The 20,860-nt window shown below is 43.2% G+C and overlaps 1 protein-coding gene across 1 annotated transcript in view; it reads left to right on the top strand.

The window, feature by feature from the left end:
- Positions 1-20,172, top strand: part of HORMAD2 (HORMA domain containing 2) — a 58,956-nt gene extending 38,784 nt beyond the window's left edge. The window contains exons 11-12 of the mRNA XM_074973057.1: positions 3,523-3,587; positions 19,689-20,172. Of these exons, the coding sequence (XP_074829158.1) occupies positions 3,523-3,587; positions 19,689-19,793 (170 nt within the window). The 3' untranslated portion in view covers positions 19,794-20,172. The remainder of the gene's footprint in view (positions 1-3,522; positions 3,588-19,688) is intronic.
- Positions 20,173-20,860: the final 688 nt, after the last annotated feature.

Genomic DNA, 20,860 nt, shown 5'->3' with positions numbered 1-20,860 from the left:
TTTGCAGCATTGTCTGTGACCAAGATGCATACTAGACATTTGAATTTTTTTTCACAGTTTGTTATAGCTTTTACTGCTACTTCTTGTAAGTATTCTGCTGTGTGTGCATTTCCTGATGTATCAATTGTTTCTGTAAGGAAGACATTCCCTTCTTCTCTTGTCACACAAGCACATACAACAGGATCATTGTGGACATTACTCCACCCATCAAGACTCAGGTTAACAATTTTACCCTCCAGACCTTTTGCACACTGCTCAATTTCTCTTTCATACACTTTATCCAGAAATTTGCCTGCGACATCTGCTCTGTTGGATGGACTGTATCCTGGTCTTAATGACTGAACCATGTTAATGAAGTGTGGGTTCTCAATCATAGGGAAAGGAGAGTTTGTTGTATAAACAAACTGGGCATTTTTTTCATCAATTACCTCTTTTTGTAATCTGCTGGTTCTTATCACAAACTTATCTATGATTGTTTCTGGATGATGGAGATTTTTTTTTCTGTTTGCTACAGGTGATATACTGTGGCTATGTGACATACATGATGTGACTGAAACACGATCATTGGCAGATAACTCTGAAACTATAGAAAATGATGGTTATCTTGAAGGTGGATAGTCTTCAGAATCGTGTATGTTGAGGATGGATTCTCCTAAACAAAATAAGTCAATGCAGTTATTTAATTATTATTACCATACTGCTCATTTAGTATTACTCATTGCATTCACTGACACTCAGTACTGCTTTAAAGGTGAAATTGTAAAAGGAAGATCTGCCTACTTCAGCTATTTATTTTTGATCACAACTGTATCTAAAATGATAGTACCATAGAGTAACAACTATATTTTTTGCTCAAACATGAGAATTCAAGAATAGTCCAGAAGGAAGGCAGGCAGTCCTTAAAAAAGAAGTATGAAATAAAAAAGTTTACCAACCTGAAGATCCTGCATGTTCTGACATGTTCCTTTCATCATCTTCAACGCAGCTTCCTCTTGAGAAGGAACACTTCTCATTATATTGTTTCATTCCGGCAACCTGGCCTTGCATTTCTTTGTTGCACTCTTTGCATTTTGCATGCATGCCTGTCTTACCCACAGGTAGAGGAACTTCATTAAAATATTCCCAAACTGGGTCTCTTTTATGGTTCCTGCTGCCATTATAGGTTTTCCCTTCTAGTGAGAGAATAGTATGATAGATCTCAAATCAACGAAGGCTACACTCAGAAAGACCTCAAGACTTCTGGAATATGCTGCTCAAATAGTTTCACTTTTGTTTCTACTGCCTGTCCCTCCCTTCTCACATTTATATCCAGACTTCTCCTTCTCCAGATCTATTCTGCCCTCAACAATCTTCTATTCATTGAACTTTTTGAAACTTTGGACTTTTAGAGAGAGGTAAGGGATTGACTCTCTGTACACAAATTTGCAATGGGATAATAGGGTTGAGGTCTGTTATTTCTCAACTCTATATATTATTAATTTATTTTAAAACATTTTTGCTGTTAACAAGCATGTTATCTCTGGAGAGACAAATCCACCGTTTGAGAACTGAAAAACTAAGCATCTCTGATGGTATCTTCTAGACTGAGCACTGAGTTCCATTGGGTAGATAGAAAGATTAACCTAAATAATCTACACAGAAGCCCCTAGCACTCCATAAGATTGAGTACCTAATCCATGAACGATTGGAACTCATTTACAAAACTTTTCTTAAACATTACATGAATATATTGTCTCATATTATAGAATTAGAATTTATAATCCCTATTCTATGATGAGATCTCTTTGAGCTATAATGTATCTTAGTTAAAACTATCTTTAATAGGTTTTTTCCTCAAAAAGCATTTTATTAAAAAATCCAATTTAAATAAAAATCCAATTTTATTTATTTATTTTTTAAAATCATTTATTTTTATCCACCCTGTCTTCAGTCTGAGTAGTTCTTGTGGGTAAGGTTTTATTTCTTAGTGCTTGTCTATATGGAGACTTAGTGAATGGCAAGATGGGGTGTAAATCTAACTGGCCATGTGGACCCTGCTACCGCACATTAAAAGCTCTGTAGTGCGCTCTCTGATGTACTGTTGTCAGAGTGTCCATTTTCTGGACACTACTGTGCTAATAAACGATAGTCACAAAAACACCACCCTATACCGGAAACCTACTGACTGCTGTACTTACCTACATGCCTCCAGCTTCCATCCAGGACACACCACACAATCCATTGTCTACAGCCAAGCTCTATGATACAACCGCATTTGCTCCAATCCCTCAGACAGAGACAAACACCTACAAGATCTCTATCAAGCGTTCTTACAACTACAATACCCAGCTGCTGAAGTGAAGAAACAGATTGACAGAGCCAGAAGAGTACCCAGAAGTCACCTACTACAGGACAGGCCCAACAAAGAAAATAACAGAACGCCACTAGCCATCACCTTCAGCCCCCAACTAAAACCTCTCCAGCTCATCATCAAAGATCTACAACCTATCCTAAAAAATGATCCCTCACTCTCACAGATCTTGGGAGACAGACCAGTCCTCACTTACGGACAGCCCCCCAACCTGAAGCAAATACTCACCAGCAACCACACAACAAAAACACTAACCCAGGAACCTATCCTTGCAACAAAGCCCGATGCCAACTCTGTCCACATATCTAGTCAAGTGACACCATCATAGGACCTAATCACATTAGCCACACCATCAGGGGCTCGTTCACCTGCACATCTACCAATGTGATATATGCCATCATGTGCCAGCAATGCCCCTCTGCCATGTACATTGGCCAAACCGGACAGTCTCTATGCAAAAGAATGAATGGACACAAATCTGACATCAGGAATCATAACATTCAAAAACCAATAGGAGAACACTTCAGCCTCTCTGGCAACTCAGTAAAAGACTTAAGGGTGGCAATTTTGCAACAGAAAAGCTTCAAAAACAAACTCCAATGAGAAACTGCTGAGCTTGAATTAATATGCAAACTAGATACCATTAATTCGGGTTTGAATAGAGACTGGGAGTGGCTGGGTCATTACACAAATTGAATCTATTTCCCCATGTTAAGTATCCTCACACCTTCTTGTCAACTGTCTGAAATGTGCCATCTTGATTATCACAACAAAAGTTTTTTTCTCCTGCTCATAATAGCTCATCTTAATTAATTAGCCTCTTACGGTTTGTATGGCAACTTCCACCTTCTCTGTATGTGTGTATATATATATATATATATATCTTCTTACTATATGTTCCATTCTGTGCATCCGATGAAGTGGACTGTAGCCCACGAAAGCTTATGCTCTAATAAATTTGTTAGTCTCTAAGGTGCCACAAGTACTCCTTTTCTTATTGAGATGAGAATATACCACAGTGTGTTTGTTTCTGAGAATGAAATGTTAGCACCATCTGAAAACAAAGTGCAACTTCAAAGCCACCATGAGAGTTTGATCTATCAAATCCAGTCACGCTGCTGGACAATGTCTTTAAAGTTGACACGTCTGACATTATGATGTTTACCTTTTAGGTAAAAAAGAAGACATGGGAGTGAAGGGGGCAGACAGCCTACTCTGCACTAAGGCTTCTCAGCAGGTGAGCATCACTCTGGCTTGCTTGTGGTTAGCATTAAGAAACTCCTGGAGAACTGGAATTCACTACCGAGTCCTTTTATTTTGTCTGGGAGCTTAGTAGGATTGTTTTTAAAGAAGAATGAAACATAAATATGATTAAGAATATCAACAATTTTATTAAATAGAATAGAAGTTTGTAAAGGATATAAACTCTCATGGCCCAGGGCATAAACCCTGACTGATGGGGTTTACAAAGACAAAGTGGGTAAGGTAACATCTTTTATTGGACCAACTTCTGTTAGTGAAAGAGACAAGTGTTCGAGCTAAACAGACCTCTTCTTCAGGTCTGGGAAAGACATGGCTATAACAACACTGCACACAACAATGAAAGAAACTTCGCATTGGCAGTTTATTCCATAACTGTCTTCTACAAGAGTTTTTGCACATTTCTCTGGAGCATTGTTACGAATTACACCTGAGAGGACACACACACAACTGCTGCGAATTATACCTTGTAGGACATGCACACAACTGCTGCGAATTATACCTTGTAGGACATGCACACAAATGCTATGAATTACACCTGGTAGGACATGCACACAAATGCTGCGAATTACACCTGATAGGACACGCACAGTTCGAATCTAGGCTGAGGCACATAAACAAAGTCCACAACTGCAGAGTTCCCAAAAGACACTAAGTTTATTACGCTCGAGCGTGGTGCCCCCCTGCTAGCCAGGAGGGGACCCTGAATACAGATTATACAAAGGTTATATACTTTTTAGCAAAGCATGTTGCCCTCGTGCATCGGAAACCTTAGCCAATAAACAAACCCTTGTCTTATCTACCACCTATCCCTGCTTGGTGCATTCCTCGTGCTATACCAGTATGTTAATTACACAGCATGGTCCTAAAGCCATGCATCAGTAACTTTTATTATCAGGGTGGGAGGCCTCACATCAAGGCCAAGAGACAGGGAGTTAGAGACTGACAAAAACCAGATACTGGGAGTCAAGGCAGGCTGGAGACAAGGAGGAGGATTTTCACAGGGATTCAGTATCTAAGGATCATTCCTCCTGGTGTATGATGTGCTGGCATTTAAACAATGGTGGGGCCCAAACCAAAATGGAGTCCCATGTGCTAACTTTTCCTTAACAGCATCCAGTATTGGCCATTGTGGAGAAAGAATACCACACTGGATGGGGTCATTAGCCTAACCTGGTTTCATTCCCTCTGGGCATCGTGGAGCAGCATTCCTCAAAGAATGCATGCACCACCACAAGTGGTGTTTGAGGATTATTTGGATCTACTGGCCAAAATTAGATCTCCCATCCCCACCCCAAGAAGGAGTGCGTGGGCCACAGGCTCTGTTGGTTCTTTGTCTCTTAGGTAACAGGTTTGTCAAAGCACTGCAGAAAACTTCTTTACAAAGCCCATTTATTTGAACATTGATCAGGAGCCTAGAATTTGATTTTATACATCACATTTCATACTTAGGGATCTGTACACTGGTCTCCATTGAAAAATCAATATTCACTCACCAGAATGTCTAAGAAACTAATATTTTCCTGTTCAATGTCTCAGATACCATGGGACGAACGCGGTTGGTAAACGGGTGCCAGCCACTGAACAATCAGTCTCCAAACAACTTAGGGCTTGATCCTGCCCCAATTCAAGTCAATGGAAAAACTCCCATTGACTTGAATGGTGCAGGACCAAGCCCTTACACAGTGAGTTAGTTTGAGTGATACAAGAAGTGCTCCACGAGCATATTCTCATCATAATGGACCATGGGATGTCTATCTTTCACCCACACATCAAGTGGAGACCTCAGCTTAACATCTCATTCAAAGGGTGGGAATTTGAACCCATGACTCTCTAACTCAGAGATAAGAATGTGCTATCAAGAGAGCTTTGCCTTTCAGCAGCTAAACTGTCCCTGTCTGAAACATTTGCCATCTGTTTGTCTCTCAAAGATGAAGATCTCTGCCCAGGTTTATCTTTATCAAACTTTAACCACATCTTTCTCTGAAGTACAGCCTCCAGTTTCCTTCTGATTGTTGTTTATTTCATCATCAGTGTGAAAACAGGAGCCTTCTTGTTGGTAACTCATTTTGTCCTACTGAATCATGCTCTGACATCCTTAGTGTGACATCATGTTCTATTCATAGCATCAGACACATACCTCATGCAGTGTGATGAACTTTAGTCTGCATGCAATGGTGTTGGCGAGGAATTGTGAAGGTGGTGCTCGGAACCACAACGTTGGTGACTGAAAAAACAGAGGAGTCACTCTACCCATTGAACACGTCTAAAGAATATTCACCCCTCAAATCCACCTGCACTGCACTAATCTGCTTAACAAAGTGTTTCTTCACTTTATTGACTCTTCAGTACCATTTTTATTGGCAAAAAATTCATCATGGAAGATTAGAAGTTGGCCAATTTTTTGTTTTTAGGTCAATTTCGGGGAAAATGAAATCAGGTCACTAGTCAGAAGAAGCAGATTGTCCTGATAAAGCCATTGCTAATTTGAATTCATCATTATTTTCCATACCAAAGGGACTTTCCCTTCTTAATGTGTGAGTAGAAAGGAGGCTAACCAAATGACCAGTATAGATTCCACTTGAATCAGGAAGCCAGAGTATTGAGTGAAGTTTGTGGGTTAAGAATTGCCAGATGTGGTCAAGTGTAGGTGATATGAGCAGACACAATCATTTTATCAGACATAATGATTGGTGAGTGAATGAAGGCATCCTGTTTTGTAGACAGCTTCCTAGAATTAGTAGTCTCTTATTACAGATTATTTTTTACAGTCAGGTAAATGTTTTCAGATGAGTTCTCTTGTAGAAGAAATCCTGAGGTCTTTATTGTGGTTATTCTCTGATGACCTGATTCTCATTTACATTAATACCCCTTTACACTGCTCTGAGAAAGCAAAGGGGCCTATAAATATAATGTACACCTACCTTAAGGACACTGCCAGAATGGTGTAGAGGGGGTTTTAGTATAAACCAGGCCCATAAATGTGACCATAAACATGGTATTGTAGGGTTCCTGATTTCCCTCAGTGACTGCAGATCAAATTTTACAAGCTAAAATTTGAGACCAAAATTTTCAAAAGTGACTGACATGATTCTGGAAACCTCAATATTTGGGTGTCCAACTTGAGACATCTTGTAAGGACTGGGTATTCAAAAAGTGCTGAGCACCCATCCTTAGTAGATGAGGCCTCTTTAAAATGTCACAAGTTGAACACCCAAAAATAGAGGTTCCCAAAATCACCAGTTGCTTTTGAAAATCTTGGCCAGAGTGCTGTTATTTTTTTAACTGCCAGTTCTACAAACTCACCCTGGGATCTGAGTCGAGCTGCTTCATTCTGTCTGTCTTGTGCATCATCACCAAGTCAAAAGCTTGTGCAATTGAAAAGTGGACATTCACATACAAGTAACAATGTGCAATTGAGCTGCCCTATTAAGGCTTAAATTGGGCTCATAAAAAGCAAGTGAGAAGTACTGAAAGCTGAATTCATTGATCCGTAGATGAGCTCTTCATAGGGATGGATTCCAGCTCCCCCTCCCATAGCTGTAAAGGGAAAGCAGGATTAAAAAGTATTAAAGTCTTATTTTTGTCCATAGGGAGACATACAGGGTGCAGATCTGTCGAAAAAGAAAAGGCCATTGTTATTATTAATTATTGTTGTTTTGTTTTATTTATTATTTGCATTACGATAATCTCTAGGAGCCCCAGTTGTTGACCAGGATCCCATTGTGCTAGGTGCTGTACAAACACAGAGCAAAAAGATGGACTTTTCTGACTATAAATACACTTTTTAATAAAGGCCTTAGGGATAGGCTTACAGAAGGACTTTTACGCGTATTGAATCTAAAGCAGAAGCCCCTTCACTTACTTTTCATACTACTTCTTCATTTTTCAATGATTGAACAGGCTTGGATTTAAACGAGAACTAGCTGCTTCCAATCAAAGCTTCTCTTCCTACTTAACCCTCTAGCGTTAGACAAATGGGACCATATCCTCACCGGGCGTATGTTAGCCTAGTTCCGTTGCCTTTAATAGAGCTATGCTGACTTACATCAGCTGAGGATCTAGTCCACAATGCTGTATTTTGATATCATGCTCCTCTCCACTGCTGCTCTAGTAGATACCAACCTTTGAGAGGGGTAAGATATAGAGTTTCTACCTAGTGTTTTCATATATGGACACCTGCTAATGGAAATGGGATTTTGCAGTTAAATTAAGGTGTGTTTTTAAAGATTTTAGTAGACTGCTCTCTGTGCTCGTGTTTCTTTGAAGTTTTTTATCCATAGAGCATATTGGTGGCAATATCTTGGGGTAGGAAGATAAAGATATTACGACAGAAACATTTGTGTGTTTGATATTAAATGTTTAACACCTAATCTTTCTTGAATGGAAGTTCAGAAAGTTCAAGGCTCTGTCTGATTGTTTGTCTTTTGTGGAGACTGAGGGCTTCATCCTGAAAAATGCTTGGTACTTTCAATTCCAACAGAGTGCTCAACAGCTTTTAAGAGGCATTCAGCAGATCAGGCTGTTAGGGTATGTTTCTGTTGCTGTAAAACTGTGGAACTGAGTCTAACAGGGCTTGGGCTCTGGGGCTAAAAATAGCAATGTAGATATTCAGGCTTGGCTGGAGCCTGGGTTCTGAGGCCCCATGAGCAGGGAAGGTCTCAGAGCTTCTAGTCTGAGCCTGAATGTCTATACAGCAATTTTATAGCCCTGCAGCCTGAACCCCGCAAGCTTGAGTCAGCTGACCCAGGCCAGCCACAGCTGGTCTGCAGGTCTTTTATTTCAGTGTAGGTATACCCTAACTCAGTGGTTCTCAAAATATTTCATCGGGGCCCCCTTCTTTGTATCTACAGTTGTTTACCCTCCAACCCCCACAAGGACAGATACCAACCCCCAGCTCTGAAGGCAGAGTGGAACAGCAGCTGCTGGCCGGGCACCCAGCTCTGAAGGGAGCATGTGCCAGAAGCAGCACAGAAGTAAGAGTGGCAATGTGAAAAGTGATATTTGTCAGTATCACTTTTCACAGCAGATTTAGCGCCCCATTGCCACCCTTATTTCTGCGCTGCTGCCGCTGGCAACCCAGGGAAGCCGGAGCCCCACCACCTCCCAGTGAGGGACTGAGGGAGGGGAAGGAAAGCCCAAGCCGGATGGCAGGGCTCCAGCTGTCCTCTTTATCCCCACCTTCCTGGTTTGCACGGTCCTTCTGTACAAGCCCCAGCCACCCAGGACTTACAGCTGGAGCTCTTAAGAAAAAAAAAAAAAGGGCACACAGCTGGCATCTCCTTTGACACATTCCCGCACCTCCCTTTGGAGGCCCGCCCCATTGTTTGAGAACTACTGTCCTAACAGTTAGGGCACTGGACAGGGACTCAAGGCCTGGTTGCTGTTCCAGGCCTGCTGTGTGACCTGGGCACATCGCATCAGCTCTCTATGCCACTGTTTCCCATTCCATGCTTTTTCTGTCTTGTTTATTTATATTGTAAACTCTGTGAGGCAGAGACTGTCTCTTACAATGTGGTTGTACAGTGCCTAGCACAATGAGGCCCTGATCTTGTTTGCTTCATCGAAGCCTGTCATAAACATACAGCTAAGGGTAGCATAAAATCCCTCCTTTACCTGTAAAGGGTTAAGAAGCTCAAATAACCTGGTTGGCACCTGACCAAAAGAACCAATAAGGGGAGAAGGTGCTTTCAAATCTGTGGGGGATTGTTTTTGTTTTGGGCTTGTGTGTTCTCTCTGGAGACAGAGAGAGACAAAGCAAGTAATCCAGCTCCTACTGAATGATACATCTAAACTTACAGAAATAGTAAGTAATAGCAAGGAAGTGCATTAGATTATCTTTTGTTTTAGCTTGTGAATTTTCCCTGTGCTAAGAGGGAGGTTTATCCCTGTTTTTTGTAACGTTGAAGTTTTGCCTAGAGGGGAATCCTCTGTGTTTTGAATCTGATTACCCAGTAAAATTACCTTCCATCCTGATTTTACAGAGGTGCTGCTTTTATTTTGTTTTTATAATAAAGTTCTGTTTTTAAGAACCTGATTGGTTTTTAGTGTCCTAAAAACCCAAGGGTCTGGTCTGTGCTCGCCTTGTTTACCTATCTGGTTGGTAGATTATTCTCAAGCCTCCCCAGGAAAGTGTGAACGGGCTTGGGGAAGTATTTTGGGGGAAACAGGAACTCCAAGTGGTCCTTTTTCTGAATCTTTGTCTAACTCACTTGGTGGTGGCAGCAGTACTTATCCAAGGACAAGGAAGGATTTGTGCCTTAGGGAAGTTTTTAACCTAAGCTGGTAGAAATAAGCTTAGGGGGTCTTTCATGCGGGTCCCCACATCTGTACCCTAGAGTTCAGAGTGTGGAGGGAACCCTGACAAAGCCCTACTGTAATCTACTACTAATAAGGCCCTAGCAAACTTTTTGCAGGATAGATCAGAGCCATCCAACCAAATATACATCTACCACTTGGACTGAGATCTCATTAGAAGGTGAGTACAAGGTAGCCGAGTGTACATCTCCACATGTTTTTCTCTCATATGGCAAGCTGTGCCTTGGGGCCTTGGAATGGTTCCTAGTGACCTGAGGAGTTTTAGCAAACAAAATGAAGGCCTAATTTTTTTAAACGTTGTTTAATTCTGCCACCTAGTCTTAAGAAATCTTTCCGTTTTCCAGCAGACAGTGGAGGCTGCTGTTTCTGGGAAGTCTCTGCTAACAGTTAAAAGGGGAGTAACAAATCAAAAACAAACTTGGGCAAACAAAAATAGGTTAATTTTAAAATTGCACTGTGCCTTTGTAATTTGAATACTATTCAACTTTTAATTTCAAATTCACTTGTTTCTGATTGCCTGAGGGACTAACCCCTTATTGAAGCCAGTGGGAATGCAGCCTTTCATTGATGGGACAGTATAACAAGGAGCATCCATGTCCATCAGACAGAATGACAGCATCCTGTTAGTGACTAAGGCTGTGATCTTACAGTTATATCTGTGAAAGCAGATTTTTGTGCTTATGGTGAGTCCCACTAATACAGATGGGCCTTTGCCTGGATCGGGCTTGTATAATGTCCTTGATGTCTGTGTCCTATGATCTTCCCACCGAAAACAATTTTTAAAGAGTTGGGGGACAGAAAGCTATTGCAAGGTGAAAATTTCCTGCTGCAGCATCTCAGCTGAGTGATGGAAGAACATTTTTTTGTAGTAACGTCATTATCTTAAACATTTGCAAAAAAAGCTTATCTCTAGTCCCCTTATCAACACAATGCTGTATCTGATGAGAACTTCCCAGAATATCTCTCTTCCAATACAGCTGGGGTTACATGCACCCAATCAGTGCAAAGAGAAATTCAAAGCTGAGTTTGCCTCTTCCCTTCCTGTTAACTTAGGCCATTCTGGGAGGAACGAGACAACACTGTGAGGTCAGGAAATTCCTGGCTGCTTCTCTTGGTTCTCATCAGATTCTTAGCTGTGTCTTGGATAGGTCCATTCATTCCCTGCATGAGTTATTTCTAAGGATAGGATTCTGTCATGGAGGGCATGGATTCTGTGACTTTCTGGGACCTCTGGGGCAGGGCTGAAGCAGTGGCTGGGATTGAGTCAGCACCACTGGGACTGGAGCAGTGGCTGTCAGCCCCTGGGGCATGAGCTGATGGCTAGAGCCACTGATGGCAGCCAGCCCCAGTGCGGCCGGAGCAGGAGCAGCGGTCCCCAGGGCCACCGGAACAGCTGACCATCACCCTGGACCACCAGAACAGTGGCTGGCAGCCTGCAAGACCAGCAGCCAGGGTTGAGTCAGCTCCTACTGCAGGAGCAGTGGTGGGGCTGGAGCAGCTGCAAGTCCCTGGCAGGGCTCTATTTGTCCCCCCACACTCTCCATGGTATTTTTAGTAAATACCAGGGACAGGTTGCAGGCATCTGTGAATTTTTGTTTATTTCCTGTGACCTGACCCTGACTTCTACTAATATACCCATGACAGAATCTTAACCTTAATTATTCCTGTCTAGGGTGCAAGAAAGAGTGTCCTACTGATCTGTACAATGGGAAGTGAGGTTTGCTCCCAGGTAGAGCTGGTGGGATTTAAATCTGATACCTTCAGATCTCCTGAGATCTGCCAGAAGGACATCCACATGGATGCGCAGAGCTTCTGCCACTGGCTGTCAGCAGCACTGTCTCCACAAGATGTTCATGGTATACATGCTGGCCACTGGCTCCCAAACCCCCTCTGGAGGAACCCTCAAAAGTTAAGAATGACTGATTCAGCATTAACTTTGATATCCCCTGTGGGCTGAGTAGGGAAGTTGCCATGAAGAATGTTCATCAGTGGGTCAGCATGGAAGTTTGATAAAGCAAGAATGATTTAGTTGGTGTTGGTCCTGCTTTGAGCAGGGGGTTGGACTAGATGATCTCCTGAGGTCTCTTCCAGTCCTAATCTTCTATGGTTCTAAGAGGGGAGCATGCCATAAAGCTGGGCCCCAATCTTGCAATCAGATGTACTAATGATCTACAGATGAAAAATGCTAGGTAAGAGCCGGAGACACAAGGTGGGTGAGGTAATCTTTTATTGGACCAACTTCTGCTGGTGAAAGAGAGAAGCTTTCGTTTAGAGCTGTACAGAGCTCTTCTTCAGTTCTGTTAGGCTCTGATATATTGGGACCAACATGGCTACAACACCACTGCAAACAACAATGGTAAATAAGAGGTAGGTATTATTATTAATGCAGCCCCATTTGCCTTTGGGAGACCCATCAGGGCTTGGGTGAGGGAGTAGAGAGGATCTGGAACTTTTTTCTTCTGAACCTGTTTTTCTTTTTTACATTTGAACATTCTGTTCCTTAGTCCCTTAAAAGGCACAAGAGAAACCTCAAGGTAGAGATAAGGTCTGTGAGCTTCCCAGCCTGTGGAAGAGGAACTCGTTTTTCATGATAGTGTTTTCACCACAATGAGCAAGGGAAAAAAGAAGAGTCACTTCTAGACAGTGACGTCTTGGCATAATTTACTGGGGACACGAGGATGGCAAGTTTCCATAGGAACGCTGCAATGACAGGCTTTCATTCTGCCGCCTCTGCCCTGCATGAATAGGTTTAAAAAACTAATAAGCCTGATTCTCCATCCATGCTGGTATAAGTCAGGAGTACCTAAGGCAGTGAAGACACATCAGGGTAAACTGGTATAGATCAGAACTGAGCCTTGCAATACCACTTTTTGCTTCCGTAGCATCTTCCAGCCAGCGCTCTTACTGCACTTTGCAAGCATGGATTAATCCCTGTCTGTGAGGCAGATAAGAATTACCCCCGTTGTAGAGGTGAGGTAGTGAGAGAGATTAAAATGGCCATTGATTTGGGGTTCCTTGGGTTTTGGGCTCAGTTTGAAGAGCCTTGGGCCTGATTTTCAGAAGGGCTGAGCACTCCAGCTCCAGTGAATCAGGATAAATTGCGGCTGATTACACAGAATGTATAGCACTTTGACCAGCTTACTTTAATTAAAAGACTTTTGAGATTATTTCCCCCCTTGAAAATTATCTGCTGTTATGACAGATCCCTGAGGATCATTCTGCTGTTTTACACCTTCCGGGACCTGTGTTGTAGACGCTGTCCTCCAGGCTTAGGTGATGGGGCATGACTCTCCTTAGCATCCATTGAAATGCTCTTTAATTTACCAGGGGATGACTGTAAGTCACTTCCCTGGATTTGAACACTTTGGGACTCCGGGGTAAGGGACTTCCCTGCTGGCATGAAACAGGGTGGCTCTGTGCCAGCCCCACTCTCAGCCCCTAGCATGCAGGCAGGCCAGGGAAAAGAGGGGGTGTGGCTGAATGTTGCTGTTCTCTAGTTATTTTCTCCTTCCCATAATCCACAGGGGGCTATGGGAAGCAGAAAATAAGTTAGAGGAGCCCTAGGTTACCTTTAACTTACATTGAGGGCTTGGCAGGTCTGTGACTACCCTAGAATATGAGGGGGGCAAAGATGACATAATGCTACCAGTTCTGTAGAGAACTGGACTCTCATTTTGCAGCGTGTGGCTGGGGATGTCGCCCCAATCCTGGTCTCTGCATGGTAGTTCAGATCACAGCTACTCAGCTGCCAGATCCACTCTGCCCCCCCTGACTTTAAGAAGGCTTTAATCTGGCCCTAGTCTATTTTTCACATAATACCTTTTCCCAGACTACATCCAGCTGCCCTATTTTATGCCTGAAATTAGTAATGTCATGATTCATATTTTCGCTGCAGTTCTACACAAAAAAATTCCACTAAGAAATATTGTACCTTGTCACGCAGTACAGTGCTGAAATGCATTGCATTCTGCAGGTTAATACATAGTAGTGTCTTTGCTTACGTTCAAGGAGGTGGTATGATCTAGTGGATAAGACTCTGGATTAAGAGTCTAGAGACCTCTGTTCTGTCCTAGCTCTGCTGCTGAACAAGACTTTCCCTTTCCACCCGTTTTCTGTCTTGTCTATTTCTGTTGTAAGTTTATGGGGGCAGGGACAGTCTCTCACTCTTCAGTTTATACAGCACCTAGCACAGTGGGACCAAGCTTGGGGCCTCTGTAAGCTGCTGTAATACAAATAATAACATTCATATATCCCTGAGTTTCCCATCAGGTGTTCCAGTGCATGCATTCCAAGACATCTGAATAATTAAAACTAAGCAGCTACAGAAGGATTTGATCTGTTTGTTTTCTCATTGGTAGTGCTTTCCTGCTCTTCACCGTACTATTAGAGCAGTGTACTTTTTAGTTAAAGAAAAATACTTTTATGTAGGATCTGCATTAAACTGTTTAGGCCCTGAGAGAGCACTGTTCTGGGGAAGAAGCATAGACATGTAGTAAGGCTAGGATCTGGAGATTGGGAAACTTGGGGTCTATCCCCAGCTGCATGAACTTGAATAATGACACGTTTCAGAGTAACAGCCGTGTTAGTCTGTATTCGCAAAAAGAAAAGGAGTACTTGTGGCACCTTAGAGACTAACCAATTTATTTGAGCATAAGCTTTCGTGAGCTACAGCTCACTTCATCGGATGCATACTGTGGAAAGTATAGAAGATCTTTTTATACACACAAAGCATGCTTCTGTACTTTCCACAGTATGCATCCGATGAAGTGAGCTGTAGCTCACGAAAGCTTATGCTCAAATAAATTGGTTAGTCTCTAAGGTGCGACAAGTATTCCTTTTCTTTTTGCGAACTTGAATAAGTTGCTTAGGACTAGTAGAAGCAGCTCAGCCCCATAGTGTCCCATGTGAGCAACAGATTCACAGCACTTTCCAAGATCTTACTCTTAACCTCCTCTGGTAAATGAACATAAGAACAGACATACTGGGTCAGATCAAAGGTCCATCTAGCCCAGTATCCTGTCTTCTGACAGTGGTCAATGCGAGGTGCCCCAGAGGGAATGAACAGAACAGGTAGTCATCAAGTGATCCTTTCCCTGTCGCTCATTCCCAGCTTCTGGCAAACAAAGGCTAGAGACACCATCCTGGCTAATAGCCACTGATGGACCTATCCTCCATGAATTTATCTAGTTCTTTTTTGAACCCTGTTATAGTCTTGGCCTTCACAACATCCTCTGGCAAAGAGTTCCATGAGCGGACCTTCCCTCTTATCCCATGACAGCTTACTTTGCTTAAGAGCCTTTGGTGGGGGACCTTGTCAAAGGCTTTCTGAAAATCTTAGAACACTATATCCCCTGGATCCCACTTGCCCACATGCTTGTTGATCCCCTCAAAGGATTCTAGTACATTGGTGAGGCATGATTTCCCTTTACAAAAACTATGTTTACTCTTCCCCAACAAATTATGTTTATCTATGTGTCTGACAATTTTGTTCTTTACTATAGTTTCAACCAGTTTGGCCGGTACTGAAGTCAGGCTTACGGGCCTGTAATTGCTGGGATCAGCTCTGGAGCCCTTTTAAAAAATTGGCGTCACATTAGCTATCCTCCAGTCATTTGGTACAGAAGCTGATTTAAATGATAGGTTACATATCACAGTTAGTAGTCTTGCAATTTCATATTTGAGTTCCTTCAGAACTCTTGGATGATACCATCTGGTCCTGGTGACTTATTACTGTTTAATTTATCAGTTTGTTCCAAAACCGTCTCTAATGACACCTCAATCTGGGACAGTTCCTCAGATTTGTCACCTAAAAAGAATGGCTCAGATTTGGGACTCTCCGTCACATCCTGAGCCGTGAAGACCAATGCAAAGAATTCATTTAGTTTCTCCACAGTGGCCTTATCGTCTTTGAGTGCTCCTTTAGCATCTTGATCGTCCAGTGGCCTCACTGGTTGTTTAGCAGGCTTCCTGCTTCTGATGTATTTAAAAAAAAATTTGCTATTATTTTTTGAGTTTTTGGCTAGCTGTTCTTCAAATTCTTTTTTCGCCTTTCTAATTATATTTTTACACTTCATTTTCCAGAGTTTATGCTCCTTTCTATTTTCCTTACTAGGATTTAATTTCCACATTTTAAAGGATGGGGTTAATACTTGTCTGTCTTCTGGGGGTGTTGCAAAGATCTTTATAGTTCCATACTCAGATCCTTATGCTGCCCATGCTATCTGTTGTGAAGGGGAACAAAGCTGTACTGGTCTCTGCAAAGACAAAATCAGCTGCATGGAGTCATTGGGATTCTCCCATGGAGACTCCTCTCCCAGTCCATTTTCTTCCACCTAAAAATAGTCCAGGCGACATGGGAAATCTAGGTGGGATCAGAGAAGTGGGAAGAGTTTCACTAACCAGCTTGCTCTGCCTCAGGACCCACAAGAAGATGCGCAGATCGGCAGAGACAACAAGGAGTCCTGTGGCACCTTAAAGACTAACAGATTTATTTGGGCATAAGCTTTTATTGGTAAAAAACCACTTCTTCAGATGCAACAGAGATCGGCAGAGAGTTAATGTTGGGTGAAGTAACTTGACTCCCCCTGAATGCTTTGTGGTTCTGCTGAAGGGAATACAACACGCTTGTGATCTACCAGTCAGCAGTGATGTGACTCCTACTCCTGCCATGGCAAGAGCAGCACAGATGGAGGGTCTCCCTACACCGCTGACTGGGAATCTCGCCTTTGATTCATAATCTGGCTAGTGGGAGAATGTACTAACCCAATAGTTTCCCTCTGTACCTGTCATAACCATAAGGGTAGCCTAACATTCCTCTTTACCTGTAAGGGGTTAAGAAGCTCAAATAACCTGGTTGGCACCTGACTAAAGGAACCAATGGGAACAAAAGATACTTTCAGATCTGTGGGGGGGGGAGAGGCTTTGTTTTGGGTTCTTTGTTTCTGTGTTCCTTCGCTCTTGGGACTAAGAGGGACCGGACATCAATCCATGTCCTCCAAACCCTTCTGAACCCATCTCTCATGTTACAGAAATTGTAAGTACAGCCAGGCAAGGCGTATTAGTTTCTTTGTTTTCTCAACTTGTGAATTTTCCCTTTGCTGGAGGGAGGTTTATCCCTGTTTTTTGTAACTTTGAAACTAAGGCTAGAGGGGGTTCCTCTGTGTTTTGTGCATCTTTTGTTACCCTGTAAAGTTATCTTCCAACCTGATTTTACAGAGGGGATTTTTACCTTTTTTTTTTTTAAATAAAATTCTTCTTTTAAGAACTGATTGATTTTTTTTTTGTAAGTGTCCAAAGCTCCAGGGGTTTGGGTCTGTGTTCACTTTGTAACCAGTTGGTTAGGATATTATTCGCAAGCCCCCCCAGGAAAGGGGATGTAAGGGCTTGGGAGAATATTTTGGGGGAATAGAAACTCCAAGTTGTCCTTTCCCTGATTCTTTGTCTAAATCACTTGGTGGTGGCAGCATACTGTTCAAGGACAAGGTGCAATTTGTGCCTTGGGGAAGTTTTTAACCTAAGCTGGTAAAAATAAGCTTAGGGGGTCTTGCATGCGGGTCCCCACATCTGTACCCCAGAGTTCAGAGTGGGGAAGGAACCCTGACAGTGTGCCTTTTGTGTGGGATAAGGAAGCAGATGGGACAAAGTGATTCCATGGGAAGGAGCATAAATACCTGCTTGAAGTGCCCATTTGAGAAGCCATTCTCAACTTGGGGGCTCTGACCTAGAGATCTGTTCATTGCTTATGGTTGCCAACCCTCCAGGATTGTCCTGGAGTCTCCAGGAATTAAAGATTATGTCATTTGATGAAACCTCCAGGAATACCTCCAACCAAACTTGGCAACCCTATCATTGCTCCCTTCTTATGCAAAAACTTCCTTTTGATTTCAGTGGAAGTTTTGCTGGCCTAGAGCATGCCTGCCTCACTTTGTGGTTCTGGTTTTTTCCATTCTTGAATTAAGAAAGGAAGTTGTTAGCAAGTGTGTCTCTGCTTTGCTAGGTAATGAAGAGGAGGAAAGAGAAACAAGTTAAAAACCGATGAACTGAGCTGTAGCTCACGAAAGCTTATGCTCAAATAAATTGGTTAGTCTCTCAGGTGCCACAAGTACTCCTTTTCTTTTTGCGAATACAGACTAACACGGCTGTTACTCTGAAACCAGTTAAAAACTGAGTGAATCATGGAGTGGGGGAAAGTTTGGACTATTTTATGCTACCTGTAATCTGTGTATTTCACGTGTTTGAAAGACCATAGGTACCTACATGTTACGAATCTCCGTTCCAAAGCCACATGGGCTAGATAGAAAGTCTTGATGATATGACTGAGAAATTCTGCAATGACCACATCACGCCAACTAGTGGCCTTGAATATGTGTTGTATTGGGAGCATCTCTTCAGTTCCTAGCAGTAAGGGCTAGATCACTAAAGAGTGCACTTTACATCGGCAATAAGGGACAATTACATAAGCAGCTGAGAGTGCAAAGCGAAATCATTATTTTGAAAAGTACAACTGAAGTGTCTAGTGCAACTGAAAACGAGTAAGGAAGTTTTTGGTCTGTCTGTCTGTCTACACCAATCCCTATGGTATTTTGATTCCAGTATGTATGGTATCTAGGTATCCTCAGTGTCCTTCCAAATGTCTACACTGAAGTGTAATAGCCCTGCAGTCTGAGCCCCACGAGCCCAAGTCAGCTGACACGGGCTAGCCGCCAGGTGTTTAACTGCAATGTAGACATACCCTATGTCTCCTGCTAAGAACCAGTTTCTAGCTGCCTTTTGTTTAGTCCATGCAGACATAAAGAATACCATCCTTCCAGGGCTGGTGCAACCACTAGGCGAACTAGGCAGTCGCCAAGGGCGCCAAGTGGTTGGGGGAGGCCAAAAGCGCGCTCTGGGGAGGCGGTGGAGTGGAGGTGAGCTGGGGCAGGGGGGCGTGGGGAGGGCCACCTACAGCAAGTAACGGGGGTGGGGGGGTGCACAGGAGAACCGCTCCCCACCCCAGCTCACCTCTGCTCTGCATCCTCCCCAAGCATGCCACCACGCTCTGCTTCTCTCCCTCCCAGGAGTGCACGCCAAACAGCTGATTGGCACCGCAAGCCAGGGAGGCGGGAGAAGGAGCAGCATGCTCAGGGAGGAGGTGGAGCAGAGGTGAGCGGGGAGTTGCCGCACGCAGTTCCCCGGGCCAAGGGAGGGGATGGTGGGGAGCTGCCGCAGGGGGGGTGCCGCAGGACAGAGCGGGGGGCGCAGAGCTGCTGCAGGGGAGCGCCTCAGGGCGAGGGGGGGCGGAAAGCTGCTGCAGGGCTGGGGGGCGGGGGCGGGCACAAAGTGGAAGTTTCGCCTAGGGCGCAAAACATCCTTGCACTGGCCCTGCATCCTTCTGCTCTTTGTTTGAACGGCTAGATGAATTTGGTGACAAGAGTGTTTACCCCAAAAGCTAATCAGCTCCCTGAAAAGTTCTCTGGTACCTGTATCTTCTTTCAGCAGTGAGGAATGGATGCTGCTCCTAGGAGCTACCAGATGTGTTCCCTCTCTGTGAGGCTGAGCCTCCTGCCTTCACAAAGCGACCAGCCCAGGTTGTTCAGGACACTAGTTTTGATTCCCTGCCCGATTTCCTTTCTAGAGAGCAAGGCTGAACTAGCCAAACCAAAAGGATCCCTGAAGTAAGATGTGGGATTTGAAGTTTGGTTTTCTTGTCTCATATTTTGCTTAGAAACCACCCAGCAGTCTGTGCTATGAGCATGACCTCCTTCTCTGGTGGTTCTTGCAGACATACACCCTGGACCTTGCATATAGCCAGGAAGAGATGATGGGGCCAAGGAAGAAGAGGAAGGTCAGTGAGCCAGTGCAGCTGCTTCCAGCAGGCAGGGACTGATGGCTTCTGTGGCATATAGGATATTTTAGAGTGTGCTGATTTGGATTATAACACACCTTATGCATTCTTTTAGAGATGACTGATCTTTTCTCTTCATATTTAACTCTCTAGACAGTGTACATATTTCTATTTTTACATAGATTATCTCTCTCTCTTCTGGTTTTAAACCTTTTATTGAATAGAGATAGCAACAAAGTTACTGTCAGAGCGCTGTAGATTAGAGATACTTGTTGGATCCTCTAAAGCGAGGACCAGTGATCTCTCCTGGGCAGCTTCTCTGGGTTTCATTCCCACACTGACTGCGTTCCTTCTCACTCTCTAACCTGGCCCCCAGCATCAATGGCAGTATTTCAGGATGATCTCTCTAAGGTGCCAGTGTCTGCAACTAGCACAAGTCATATGGTTCAGTGTTTGTATCTAACTGCATCAAACCTGCCATTTCCGGAGAATAGTTCTGGTTTGTTTTTCAAAAGAGGGTTTTTATCTATCTGTATTATCTGTGGAAATAAATTATCTAGACATTTTATGCCACTGAGTAATTTCTTCTGACTCTGCAAATAGTGTTGCTATAGTTATATGATCAATTTATTTCTAAAGCATCACCCCACCTCATACCAAGAAGCTTAGGCTGTTGTGTGATGTAAACCATTTTGAAATATAGCACACTTAAAACATTCCTATGATAAAAAGCCTCCCTGGTTACAATTCAAATCAAATGTAAGAGGATCCAAAGCAATACAAAGTGGTTTCTGTGCTCTTTGGGGTAAGGAATCTGTATTTTGTGTCTTGACAGCCCTGAGTGCATTGTCAATGCTGAATATTAATTTAGGGATGTTCTCTGGCCTGTGTTATACAAGAGGTCAGTCTAGGATGATCACAATGGTCCCTTCTGGTGCTGGAATCTATGAATAGATAATGTGGGGGGGGAATGTAATAGCGGAGGTCAGTCCTGATCATACCGATTAAAAAAAAAAAACCCTCTGGGGAAAAGGTTTTAAATCAGTTTATAATCATGGTGGGGAGCAAGAGAGACTAGGATGGATAGCAATAGAGACAAGAACCAAGGA

The sequence above is a fragment of the Natator depressus genome, chromosome 15, assembly GCF_965152275.1.
Source record: "Natator depressus isolate rNatDep1 chromosome 15, rNatDep2.hap1, whole genome shotgun sequence".
In the NCBI taxonomy this organism is placed as follows: Eukaryota; Metazoa; Chordata; order Testudines; family Cheloniidae; genus Natator; species Natator depressus.
Note: the sequence above shows the minus strand (reverse complement) of the source record. Positions and strands in the feature narration are given on the sequence as shown.